This window comes from Eublepharis macularius, chromosome 18 (assembly GCF_028583425.1).
Source record: "Eublepharis macularius isolate TG4126 chromosome 18, MPM_Emac_v1.0, whole genome shotgun sequence".
NCBI classification, from domain to species: domain Eukaryota; kingdom Metazoa; phylum Chordata; class Lepidosauria; order Squamata; family Eublepharidae; genus Eublepharis; species Eublepharis macularius.
Genome location: NC_072807.1, coordinates 8,537,698 through 8,551,512, shown reverse-complemented (window position 1 = coordinate 8,551,512; position 13,815 = coordinate 8,537,698). Strand labels below are relative to the sequence as shown.

General features: G+C 46.7%; 1 protein-coding gene across 4 annotated transcripts in view; it reads right to left on the bottom strand.

The window, feature by feature from the left end:
- TRPC4 (transient receptor potential cation channel subfamily C member 4) overlaps nucleotides 1–13,815 on the bottom strand; it is a 103,103-nt gene that overhangs the window by 31,494 nt on the left and 57,794 nt on the right. For all 4 annotated transcript variants that reach the window (XM_055002611.1, XM_055002612.1, XM_055002613.1 and 1 more), the window contains one exon: nucleotides 216–355. In XM_055002611.1, the coding sequence (XP_054858586.1) occupies nucleotides 216–355 (140 nt within the window). The remainder of the gene's footprint in view (nucleotides 1–215; nucleotides 356–13,815) is intronic.

Sequence of the window (13,815 nt, the reverse complement as noted above, 5' to 3'; positions counted from 1 at the left end):
GTTTGATCATTTTTGTTCAAGAAAATCCCTTCTCATCTTCACTTTGTGGATCCTCAAGATGGAGCTTCTGGAGTCTGGACACTTTAATGGCAAACTGGAGCCAATGGTTCCACAAGGGCACTACGAAGGCAAAACATTTTGGGAAACAAAGGCAAAACAGAATCACATCAGAGACTGAATGTCTCATGTCGAGCTTATGAGCAACATGGCATTACCTTTGAAAAGGCAACAATTTTCAAAGAAATGGTTGCCAGGTATAAGGAGTTCATGACAAAATCCATCAGGTTCCACCAGTCATGAATATAATCCTGCAGTCCGCCATCCCACATTTGTTTAATTTCACCCCATATAAAGCCTGCAAATATAAAAAACATGTTTAGCTATAACAGGAACATTACTCTTTTAGCCATATCAACCATCCTTTGTCATGTGAAATTAGGGCTGTTAGGGGTGGGGAATTTCTTTTTCCAAAATTCACTTTTTTAGATACAGCCACTGATTTCTCTTGTTGAATTTTTTTCTCTTTTAAGATCAGCATTTCTCTTTCATTTTTTGTTCATTTCTCTTCAAAGAGAAATCAAGGCAGACTTTTTAAAATGTCAGCCCTTGAAATTGTTTTATATTATATACCCCTGGGTGATGCTCTAGCAACAAGATAGAAAGGCTTGGGAAGACATTGCCTGCCTCTGAGCATGTACAGAGTGAAATTCTGAAATTTTACAGAACCTCCTTTCCTGCTCCTCCTATCTTCAAATTTCTCTTTGACCAAAAATGAATTGATTAGAAACTGACTACAAATTCCTAAAAGTGAGGAAAAGAAAAGGAATGTTGGGTTTCAGGGAGAATCTGGGTAAAGAGGCACTAAGAGAATTTCTCTTAACCCCCGTGTGCAGTTCATGTTTCTGTAATAACCAGGGCACCCTAACAATTTCCCTGAAACAGCTGCCCTAGTGCTGCATCTATTCAGTTCAACAGACTTTGCAGGAGAATTTCCCAGTGGCTTCTGCCTTCTTTCTATCCACAATAATGGCTTCTGCTCTGCTTCCCATACTATACACTTTATTTCCATGAATTGTGGTGGACTATCAGGCAGGCAGGAGGCTACTCAGAAGTCAACTGGTTGTGCTTTCCCACTTTCTACTAATCATAGAATCATAGGGTTGGAAGGGATCTCCAGGGTCATCTAGTCCAACCCCCTGCACAATGCAGGAAATTCCCAACTACCTCCCCTCCCACACACCCAGTGACCCCTGCTTCATGCCCAGAAGATGGCAAAACATCGTCAGGATCTCTAGCCAAACTGGCCTGGGGGAAATTGCTACCTGACTTCAAAGTGGTGATCAGCATTACCCTGGACATGTAAGAAGAGGCCACGAGAACTAAGCACTGATGTAACCCTTCCTGCCCTCCCTTTCATGATCTGCCTAGGTTCACAGAATCAGCATTGCTGTCAGTTAGTGTTGGCTTAAAAACCTCCAAAGGAGAGCCACTTTATACGCGGCCATTGACAATGTTGCAGCCCTAGCCCCTGTGTCTTTTCTGCATGAATGGCCCTTCAGAGAAATGGCAGAAAGTACCATTTTGTTGTTGGGAAGCATTTTCCTGAATGAGGTCTGTCATGAATGATGTCTTTCCTTTCAGAAGCAGTCATTCTGGGCAAAGGTCTAAGAGGGTCTCATGCATACAGGGAGCTTTGCTTTGCAACAATTAAAATGTATTTTAAGTAGCTATGCAATTACAAATTGTGCCTGACATAAGCGGGAAAGTAATGACTGGAGTGGAGATCACAGGGAGACTTAAAGCACCAATCCTCACCTAGAGAGAGTGTGAGTCATTAATTCTAGTCTAATTTGGAGCTCTTAAAGTATATAAATGTCAAATCCCGCTATTTAATGCACACGGTACGTAACTGTCTGCAATGGATTAGTTTGAGTATTGTTGGTTTCTGCTAAGAGAACTGGGGGAAAGTGCTATGACCACAGCAGAAGGCAAAGTCTTTTCTTTAGGGATGAGTGAAACCTGCCCTGCTATTCCTGGGAAATGTTCTGTTTTACCACCCATTAATCATGAATATCCAGGGAAATTCTATGGAGTCACTCAGATACATTTAATATGTCAGAATGTGCATCCAGGCAATGAAGGCATTTCACTTTTAATATAGTGGGTGAATGTGGATGCTGTCCACAATGAGAATTCAAAGAGATGCATCTTCTCCTTCTTATACCCTTATGAGCTTGTGCAAGAGTTCCATTTTCTCTATGGAAAGTAGACTCAGAAAGCAGGTGGGTTTGGAGAAACTATCCACCGCAGTGGAACTGCAATATCTGGAAGTCAAATCTGCTGCTTTACTGGGGTACTTCCAGGGCTTTTTTTCTGGGGAAAGAGGTGGGGGAACTCTCACCCAGGACAACTCCCAGGAGGAGGTGGTGGGCCTGTCAAAACATGCACAGCGCACACACATTCCCGGGACTGCATGATGACATCACTTCCGGGAAGTGACATGATCATGCAGGCTGTGGCTGCCCCAGGAGCACTCCCATGCGCAATGAGGAGGGGTCTATCTCGGCCCGGATAAGGCAAAATTTAGCCCAGAACAGGCTGCTCCACCGCGGGGGAGTGCTCCCTCACCCGGCAGTAGCCGGATGTGGGTCATTTCAGGCCCAAATTGGGCCAAAATGGGCCCCAAAAGGCCTGGATCAGCCTGGAACAGTCTGCTGCCACACAGGAGAGCACTCCATTGCCTGGCAGTAGCCTGAACCTGACCATTTATGGCCTAATCTGGGCCATTTTGGGCCCAAATTGGGCCCAAATGAGCCCAAAGTGGCCTGGAACGGCCTGGAACAGGCTGCTGCCACACAGGAGAGTACTCCCCTGCTGGGCAGCAGCCCTACCATAGCTGTTTTGGGCCTAATCCTGGCCATTTTGGGCCTGAATTGGACCCAAAATGGCCAAAAGGGGCCCAAAAAAGCCAGGATTGGGCCCCAGCCCCGGCAGACACCCAATCCTAGCCGTTTTGGGCCTAATCCTGGCCACTTCAGGACTGATCCTGGCCATCTTGGGTCCGAATTGGGCCCAAAATGGCTGAAGGGGCCTAAAATGACCAGGATCAGGCTGCTGCCGAGTGTGAGATTCTTCCCCACCTGGCAGGGGCCTAATGCTGGCCGTTTGGGGCCCAATCCTGGCCAGTTTGGTGTAGTGGTTAAGAGCACGGGACTCTAATCTGGAGAGCCGGGTTTGATTCCTCACTCCTCCACAAAGCCAGCTGGGTGACCTTGGGCGAGTCACAGTTCTCTGGAGCTCTCTTAGCCCCACCCACCTCACAGGGTGATTGTTGTGGGGTAATAATAACACTTTGTAAACCGCTCTGAGTGGGCATTAAGTTGTCCTGAAGAGCAGTATATAAATCGAATGTTGTTGTTGTTGTTGTTGTTATTGTTGTTGTTGTTGTTGTTATTTTGGGCCTGAATTGGACCAAAAATGTCCAAAAGGGGCCCAAAATGCCCAGGATCGGGCCACTGCCAGGTGGAGGAGTGTTTCCCTGCCAGGCAGAGGCCTGACACTGGATGTTTCAGCCCTGATCCTGGCAGTTTGGGGACTGAAAGGGACCCAAAAAGGCCAAAACGGTGCCAAAACGGCCCGGATCAGGGCCAAAACAGCCATGATCAGGCCGGTGTCAGGTGGGGGAGGGTTCCCCCAGCCTGATCCTGGCCATTTGGGTCCCAACCCAGGCCCTAAGATGGGCCCAAAACTGTCCCCCAAAAGCCAAAATGGCACGGAAATGGCCCTGATTGGGACTGAAATGGCCAGGATCGGGCTGGTGCCAGGTGGAGGAACCTAAATGGGCCCAAAATGGGCCCAAACAGCCTGGATCGGGCTAGTGCCAGGCAGGGGAACCCTCCCCCACCTGGCACTAGCCTGATTCTGGCCGTTTTGGCCCTGATCCGGGCCATTTTGGTTTCTAAATGGGCCCAAAATGGCCAAAAAGGGCACAAAATGGCCCAGCTCAGGGCTGAAATAGCCCAGATTGAGCTGATGCCGGGTGGAGCACCCCTCGCCCAGCCACTACCCGCCCAATCCTGGCTGTTTGGGGCCTGATCTGGGCCCAAACAGGCCCAAAATGGCCAAAAGAAGCCATTTTTAAAATACCCACATAACAGTATTTTAAAAAAATGCCAGAATGCCATTCCCGGGCGTTCCGGCTGAAAAAAAGCCCTGGGTTCTTCTATTATATCCTCCAAAAATACATATTCCTTGTCATTTCATTCTCTACACTGGACAACTGTCTTTCACCATAGTGCAAAAGAAATGAACACTATATTGGTTCCAATTTTGTTTTGGTTCTTGTAACTTTCACAGATGCGTAACAGGAAAAACACCCAGCCAGAGGAGACTTTCCCCACCTAGAGATTTAGTTCCTCTTGAAGAACTAAATCACCAAACATCAAAAGACTAAGGTGATCACCTCAGACTGGAGTTCTGAAATCCAGTAAAACAGATCATAGAGAACCAAAATATTCTTTATATTTGCTGAAGTGGACCACAACTGTATGTTGCCATGAATTCAAACTGAGGCCTGGTTGAAATGTGATGCTGGCCCGTAAGAAGATCTTACTGGTCAATCTTTTGGGCATCCAGAATCTCATTTAAACAGGGTTCCAAGACACTTCTCACAGCGCCCAAGTGTGCCAGAGATCCATAGCCCAGGAGGGCAATGCCATGGCAAGACGATGATGTACAATGTATGCCAGGCGAGGGCAAGATCACTGCGTAAGTTGTAGCTTGACAGTGTCATGTTTAAACAATAAAATGCAGTTCAATTGTCTTGTATTTCACTTTCACTTTCTCCATCCAGCAATGACAGGAGACATACCAGTGTAGCTGTCTTTTTCTGTACATTGATCTGCTAGAGGGAAAAAATTTCAGCAGGTGCAGCTTTTCCCCGCCTGGTGATTTGAAAGGGGCTGTGGCCCAGTCGGAAAGCCTCTGCTTGGCATACAAGACGCCATGGCATCTTGGCAGAAGGTGATGTGAAAAATCTTCGCCTGAGGGTACAAGAAGGCACTACACAATCTCCCTGGTAAATGCCGCTGCTATCATAGAGCTGAATGTGGGCCATTTAAAAATGCTGTCAGGCAGGGCTGGATCTAGGGGGGGGCAGGGGGGTAGTCTGCCCTCGGGCGCCGTCAGGCAGGGGGCGCCGGGAGCAGCTCCCAGCTGCCGGAGCGCGCAGGCGGCAGCATGGGCAGCCGCGCTGCCTTTTGCTTTCCCCGCGGAACAGGGGGCGGCCGGCTTGCAGTGCACCCCCTGTCCTGCAGGGCAGGCAAAGGGCAGCGCAGGCGCCCATGCCATTCGCTTGCCCTGCAGGAGAGGGGGCAGCCGGCCGCCCCCTGTCCCACGGGGCAGGCGAAAGACAGCGTGGGGGGCTGCAAAGCCGACCGCGCCATTTGCCTGCGGAGAAACGAATGGCACGGGCGACTTCCCAGCCCCGCACGCTGCCTCCGGCACCAAAATGACATCATCACGCCGCGTCGGGAGCGCGCGCACGCATGAGGACCTACAAGCATTGTCCCCGGCACCGGGCACGCTAGATCCAGCCCTGCTGTCAGGGGCCAGTCAGGATTGGGTCTGCAGTGCAGTAGGATCAGGTGATCTTGTTCCCCATACTTTTTAAAGTGCTGAAACAGCCACCAGGGGGCATAGTCGGCTCCAAATTGGAGGTGGCATCGCCAGGGACACTGTGGCAACTAGTTTTGCCCTCAGGCTGAGTGACGTCTTTCATGGCGGGTTGTGCCCTCAGACTTCTGCCAATCTGAACAGACCGTACTGATGATCAATCAAGGGACTGATTTGGTAGAAGACAGCTTGATGTGACCATAGAGATTCAGAAGTCAGATTCACTTGAATGTCTACCTATTGGGCAGCTGTTAAAGTCAGCAACCCAGTACAACTGGATCCCTGACTGGGACCCATGAGGGGCAATGGTTAGAGCACTTCCTAGAGCTTCCTCGGCCCAAATCCTCCCGCAGCCACTGTGTGAACTTGTGCCCCCTCCTCTCTCGCTGCTGAACTTAACTTACAGGGTTGCTGTGGGAATAACCGGGAGGAGCAGAAAATCCAGCCTTGTGCTCCTAAGGAGAAAGGCATGGGAAAATTAGGGCAAGACGATTGCATCCCACCAATAAATAAATAAAAACAACATAATAAAATGAATAATAAAATAAATAAAAAGAGCTAGTTTGGTGTAGTGGTCAAGAGCAGTGGGACTCTAATCTGGAGAGCTGGATTTGATTCCCCACTCCTCCTCTTGAAGCCAGATGGGTGACCTTGGGCCAGTCACAGCTCTCTCAGAGCTCTCTCAACCCCCGCCCACCTCGCAGGGTGATTGTTGTGGGGATAACAATAACATACTTTGTAAACCACTCTGTTGTGGGTGTTACGTTGCCCTGAAGGGCAGTATATAAATTAAATGTTATTTTTATTATTAATATATCAAGCAGCATAAACTAGTACAATCACAATGATCATGAGTAACATTGCCGTTTACTCCAGAATCGATGCTACTTCATTACTGGCAAAATTTAAAAATAACAAAACAAAAATGGAACCTTATTATTATTCTACTGGGAGCTGCACAGTTAACTATCTCTTCTCGGTGGAAATCTAACCACCTGCTAACTTTAGATGACTGGCACGGGAAAATTTGGGATCAGATTGTTATGGAAAAAATAAATGTTAATCTGAAACTATCAGACTATGAAGATTATCAATCTGATTTTGAATCCACCTGGCTTCCTGTTTTGAAATATATGGCTGAACAAAATATTATCCCTCTCAATACAATCTATAGGAAATTGTTATATTTATTAATGAACCTCTGACTTTGATTGTAAACACAATTTGAATTGAGATAGATGGGCCCTATGTTTGTATTTGGTAATTAGACAAGGTCATAGTTCCCTATTATGGGATAATGTATACACTGTTCACTTGGAATGTTATGTTTGTATGATAGATTTTACAACTTTGTTAATATGTATCTCTTTTGGGAAAATATTTAATTAAAAAAAAAAAGATACCGTGCGGCATTTAGTTAGCTGGTTGAGGGGAAAAGTCACTCCCTCAACTTTACCATACAAAGGCAAAATGGAATATGGCTCTGTCCAAACTTTTGCAACCATTGGAAAGGTTGCCAATGAATTTCCCAGATATAAATATTTGGAGCTAGCAAATACAGATTGGATGGAAGCCTTACCTCCTTTCAGGGAAGGCACCAAATGATTTTCTGCAGTGGTGTTGAGCAACCCCGTTATCTAATCTCAGCATTTGCTCTTTCCCTCTAAATGATGGTATCAAACATGTAAAGAATTTGGGAACCCTTGATGAATTCTTTTGCTCAAAACATACCCTGAGCGACATCCAGAACAAGCTGCTGGCAAGTTTATTTCCACAGCACTGCCTGCAGTTTGGGCCTCTGCAACGACAAAGTTAACATCTGATTGTAAAATCAGATCTATTGGATAAATGAAATTATTCTGGGCTGAATGAAAGGATCACTGGTATTTTGACCACCTTGCCTGGCATTGGGTCCTTCCCTCTCCTCTATGGTGACACGGGCTTTCTCTGTGGTGGACCCTACCCTGTGGAATGGCCTGCCTGAGGAGGTCAGGAGAGCCCCCACTTTCCTGGCTTTCCACAAACTATGCAAACTAAATTATTCAAAAAGGCTTTTTATTCAGATAGGAGGGCTATTGTAGGGAGGGGTCTCAGATGTTTTGTGCGCCTATGGGCTACCTGTGCTTCATGTTGTCTAATGTCAGCCCTAGAATTGCTTATGTTCTGTTTCAACATTTGAACTCTGTATTGGATTCTTGCGAATGCTATGTCTTTGTAAACTTGCATTTATTTATCCTATGTCATTGATATTGACTTTACTAATTTCACACCGTGTAATCCGCCTTGTGTCTCAGTGAGAAAGGTGGACTACAAATGCCACAAATAAATGAATAAATGAGATCTCCATGTGGCTGCTTTCAGAAACCCCTTCAAAAGCTACGGTGAAGAAGCATACAATCCTTGTGCATTGCCTAAACCTGTAAACAGGGCTCCAGTGTGCAGGGGAGGAGGCCAAGATGTGCATATCCAGCAGTATTTGTATGATGGCAGCATTGGTAAGAGTTGGGTGTGGGTGTGTGAGTGCACATGAAGGTCTCTGATCAAAGGTGAGAACAAATAAAATTGCCTCTGAGTAAGTGACGGAACATGGAACAGAACTCTCTCTAGAGAATAACCTGGACCTTTTCATACTTCCAACAGCTGCTTGTTTGGGAAGGAATTTCATCCTGTCAGAATACCTAGAACCACTGTTTTGCCGAAAGGAAATTAGACTCTGTGTGCAGGGGCGGGGCGGGGGGGAGTTTCTTGAAGCAGGTGGCTGAACTAATTTGCTTTGATTATTTGCAGCCATGTGCCGTAAAGGTCCTTGGGCTTTCAGCTACAGGCCCCCTTTGAGGGTCAAGGTCTGATATTGGGATGAACCAGGCTTGAGGAAGCAAATTGGACCTGCGGGGCTTTGAAAAATACAGAAAAACTTGATACAACTGCCCGTTTTTATGTCTTGGTGCAATAGCTGTAATTAATATGTTGGAAGGATCTGAAGATAGGATTGGCAACCTGCAGGCTGGGCCTGGAGTTCTCCCAGAATTATAACAAATCTCCAGACTAGGAAGATGAGTTCTTCTGGAGAAAATAACTTGCTCAATGCTGGTACACCATAAAGTCTAAGTGAAACCACTTCTCCCCTGCACAGGTGCCACCCACAAATGTCCAGAAATTTCCCAGGCACAAATTGGCAAGTCTATCCAAAAATGAACAAAGGTTGATAGCAACTGAAACACATGTGACTACAGACTTTGGGCCCTCTATTTTGCCATTTACTTCTCTAATGTCATACCTCAGATCTGCCTTCCTTTTTATACACCTCCTCCCCTTGACTTCTGGCTCTGTGGAAGGTATTCTCCCAGAGGCCCTTTCTCGCTCCTCGTTTCCTCAGATCTCGGCCTCCTCTTGAGACTTCCTTAGCCTCCACTCCTCAGCCCCACCATCACCTTTCCTTTCCTTCAGAGGCTCTGCTGCTTTCTCACCTGTGCGCTTGCCTTCCTCTTCCTCCTTTGCCTTTCCTGCCAACTTCAAACAGGCTCTTCTGCTCCTGCAACCTACCATAGGTTCTTCCAAGCCAAAGTGGCCTTTTGTACCCCTAAGAGAATTGGGCCAGTTGTTACAAGTCACTGAGTCAAATTAAGCTCGCCATTGCTCCCCAATGCCTCAGTGAAGGGAAAGAGAATGGAGTAGGAATGATGGGACACTGGCCAACATCTCCAGGGAACTTTAGGGGTAGGGCAAACACTGGAAATGATATCATGGGACATCACATCCAGCCAAAAACTCAGATGTGCTTATGCATGTCAGGTGATGCTCTGCCTGTTCCTTTGACGTTAGAAAAAAAGGAGCTTCTACTCATTACCTAGAGAAAGTGTAAATTTGACACAAAATGAATATTTGTTTGGGAGAAAATTGGAAACTTTAGATAGTTTGTTTTTCCTTTATTGTTGGGGTTTTTTGTATTATGTATGTTTTGTTATTCTTGTTGTTTTTGTTTTATTGGTGTGAAATTGTAATGTTTGTATATTTGTTTTTTAATGATATAAAACCTTTAATTTTTAAAAAAGGTGGTGATCTACCTGTTCCTGAAAACTCCACAATAAGCATTGAGCAATGTAATTTCTGCCTCTGGCCTTTCTCTCACCGATCCAGAGAGCTGATGGCGGCCGTGGGATGAATCCCCCAGGCAAACATCAGGGAAGGGCAAGTTGCAGGTGCGTCCAGGCGTCTGCTCCTACGCAGCCATAAAAGCCAGCTCTTACTGTTCCTCGGCCTGCACATTCTATAAAGTACATTCAAGTGTGCACGGTGTCTAGATATATATGCACACAGGTTGGTGCGTGTACAGAACCAGCCCAGCCATTAGGCGGACCGAGGCTATTGCCTAGGACACCAGAGGCTTGCCAGTATGTGGCACAATGAGCAGTGGAGGTGACCTGCTCACCCAGCCTACCTTCTACCACTCCACCAGCTTCCAATTGCCCTGCCCCCATGAAGGAGGGAGAAAGAGCAGGTGACTGCCAGCTCCCCCTCAGCCATAGCTGGGATTCATGCCCAGGTCACAGTAGCCCACCTGGCCTTCCTTCCCACATCCTGCCCCCACGAAGGAGGAACAGCAGATGACTGCCAGCCCCTCTGTCATCATTGGGTGTGACAGGGCCCCAGGGGCAAATTCAGGGAGTGGGTGGTTGGGGGGCAGAGGGGATTTATCTGCCATGCTGGAAAATGACATCATTTTCTAGGATGATATGGAAGGTGTGGGGTGTACCGGAGGGCGATTTGCTAAAAGTCACCTCAAACCCATGCCCCACCCCCAGGCGTGACCTGTAGAAGATTAAATGAATCCAAATTAAAGGGCCAAGGATAGTATATACTACTAAGTTACTCCAGCCTGCACTTGGAATTGGTTTTCTTTGGACCAGAAAAGGAAGGTGCGCAGTGGGATTACCCCTCAAGACACCGTGTACCTGACTAGGGCAGAAGGCGATTCCAGTTGAGGCCTCTTAAGTACATCTCTGCCTTAACTTACTGATATTAATTAGAATACTATTCCAATCTGGTCCCATATTGATTAATAAGTGTAATATTATTGCATTGCCTTGAGCCAATGTGTAATTACTATGTTTGACCACTGAAGGAGGCCATATAGCCGAAATGCGTTTGGTCAGGGTTGCATAAGATTTTTGTTTGAGATTTCTATATGATTGTAATCTGGACTGAGGCTATATTTGGGCCTGTTCTTGTTTTTAAACCAATTTGTAATAAATACATGTATTTTTATATATGGATATATATTTATGTCCTATCTTCAGCAATGTTAATATTTTACTTTAATACTTTAATTTGAATTCGTTTAACCTTCTTGGTTCTTAATTCATTATTTTGAGTCAAGTTTTCTTCCCCTAAGGTTGCCAGGTGGGAGATCCAGCACCCACTTTTCTTGCAATGATCACACATGTGCAAAGTACACGCTCCCAAGCTACATCCGGGAAGTGATGTCATCACACAGGACCTCGTACTGCCCCTAGGAGCACTCCTGTGTTCCACAGTGGGCCGATTTCAGTCCATATGGTGCTGAATTGGGCCTCTTTGTGGCTTAAATTGGCCTGCTGTGAAGTGTAGGAGCTCCTGTGCTCTTCAGCGTGCCAAATTGAGCCCATTTGGGGCTGAAATTGGCCCACTGCAGCACATGGGAACACTGCAAGAGGGCCCTGAAGAGCTCCTGCACTTCACAGCAGGCCAATTTAGGCCCCAAATGGGCCCGATTTGGCCCACTTGGGGCCCAAATCAGTCCACTATGGAGGGCAGGAGTGCGTCGTGCCGCTTGGGAGCATGTCCTGGGAGGCGTGTTCCCCCATTCCCCCACCCCCACTGGCCAGGTAAGCAGTGGCAGGGGTGAAGGGTGGGAGTGAGGGATCCTCCGCCCCCGGGGGGGGGGACTGCTGACCCTATCTTCCCCCCACCCTTTTTTGTCTTTTGTAATTTTCAGGTGTGACATGGAAGTGCACAGGTGCTTTACACACACGCCTCCCCCCAGTTGCTTTTCCCTCCTGCCATTCAGGTGAGTGGAGGTAGGGAGGAGGGGCTGGGGATCTAGCCATCGCCCAGCTCATGGGGTGGCGACAACTTCTTATCCACCTGCGTCTGTGTTTACACCGGACTGTGGCTATAAGGGATGACAAACTGTTGACTGGTCTAGGGAACCAAAAGCTCCCTGGTCAGGTGAAATGTCCCAAGTTGCAGCTCTATGTGTATGTTTGTGTTAGTGACAGTCAACCATGTTTATTTTTGTTTCCGCATATTGTCACTATGATGGGCTTTGGTCCAGAGAGTCCTGTTGCTGGAATTGAGGATTGGTTTATTCTTTCATGCATTGTTATGCAATTTATACATACTATAGATGCATAATATTGACTTAATGGCACACAAAAAATGTTGAAAAATGCTATCTTTTACTGGAAGAATTTTGTGCCAGGAAACTGATAATTGCACAGGACTCAAGATTCAGAGATTCGCTTACAGGAAAAGAAAATTTGAAATTGGGATATTTGAATTGTTCCAGCAAGCTTGCAGCATTTGGAAGCTTCCCTAGTTGGTGCAATGAGAGCCCAAGCTCATTTCTCTAGGGCACCACGTGAAACAAGCACCAGGAGGAGCGGAAGATGCCCTGGTTGTGCCTGCCTGTCATGTGCTGCGCTGGCAAGATGAGCAGTCCTGAGAAGGCGTCCGCTCTCCCTAGCACCTCATCTTCACACTCAGTTAAAATGATATTCTAACAGCTGGTCTAAAATAATGAAACCACAAAGACGAGCAGTGTTCACTTGGTGGAGTTCTGCCTTTGCAAAAGCCTAGGTTAGGGTGCTTATTCTTAACATCCTAAAATGCATATTTAAAAAATCTGAAAGTGTTCAAATGTTGACATTATACCTAAGATGATTCTTTAAAAAGTATGTTAGCCAACCCCACCCCCACCCCTGCTGCCAACAGTGTCATTTTTACAATTTTTACAGCTGTAGCTGGAATAAAAGAGCTGTTGAATGTCTCAGCCCTGAAAAGTATCATTAATCTCCACAGAGCTTGACTGCACCATCTGCTGTTGCTCCTGAATGAAGGACTCTCTCAGAGTCCCTCTACATGAGACATCTGACATGTGAAGATCATGTGTCAGGAGATGCAATGTTAGCCAGGAAGGGTAGTTTAAAAAGACAGAGCTGGAAGCACAGCAAAGGCTTTGCTCTTCACTGGAGCTGTGTGAAGGGGCTGCGAAATGCCAGAAGGGAAACTTCAGCTCATTATAACCTCTCTAGGTCCAAGCCTGACTCCGGAAGGCAGCTCCAGCCCATTTCCATTCCTCGCTGCCCTCTGGTTGCCATCCCACACAGTTTTAGATTGGAGAGGTAAAATTGACAGAGCCTTCAGGGAGGTGAAGACGAAATTGAGAAACCCTCTGAAGAGCAATCTCCACTGGCTCCCTTTTTAAACTATGCTTCCCGGCTAACATTGCGTCTCCCTACACTTGATGAATATGCGTCAAGGTGTCTATGTAGAGAGACTATCAAAGTCAGTTTGGATGGTTCACTGCATCTCTTTCTCTTTCTGTGGTTTTCTAGATGGCTGCAAGGAATAGCTGGGGTCAGAAGCTGTGAAGGCTAAAACAGAAGGAAAGGAGGAGATAGGACACTTGATCTTCAGGTGCCCTAATCTCTGAATGGGATAACAGCCATGCCTTCTCCCCAGGGAAACCTGGGGACTGTGATTCTTGGAGAGGGACAGAATGATCTCTGTCAAAGTACCTCGTCAGACTACAACTCTCAAGGTTCTGTGTGGGAATCCATGTCTGATAAAGCCAACATCAAACTGGTATACATTTATAGTGTAGACAAATCAGCAGTGCTTTTGTTGTTTTAAAGAAGGGAGGCGTCTGCTACTGATTTCCATCAATTCCCCCCCTTAGGGCTTTGGAAAAGGTGCTGGTACTTAGAGCTGCCAGGCCCTCCAGGGACCAAAGCAGGGATGCAGGGGGATTGGGGGCTTTGGGGTACTGATCTCATACATGCACAAATTTAATTTATGTATGTATTTATGCCCACTCCCGCACTTCCCCGTCGCACTAGAAAATGACGACATTTTCCGGCACAATTGGGGAGTGAAGGAACA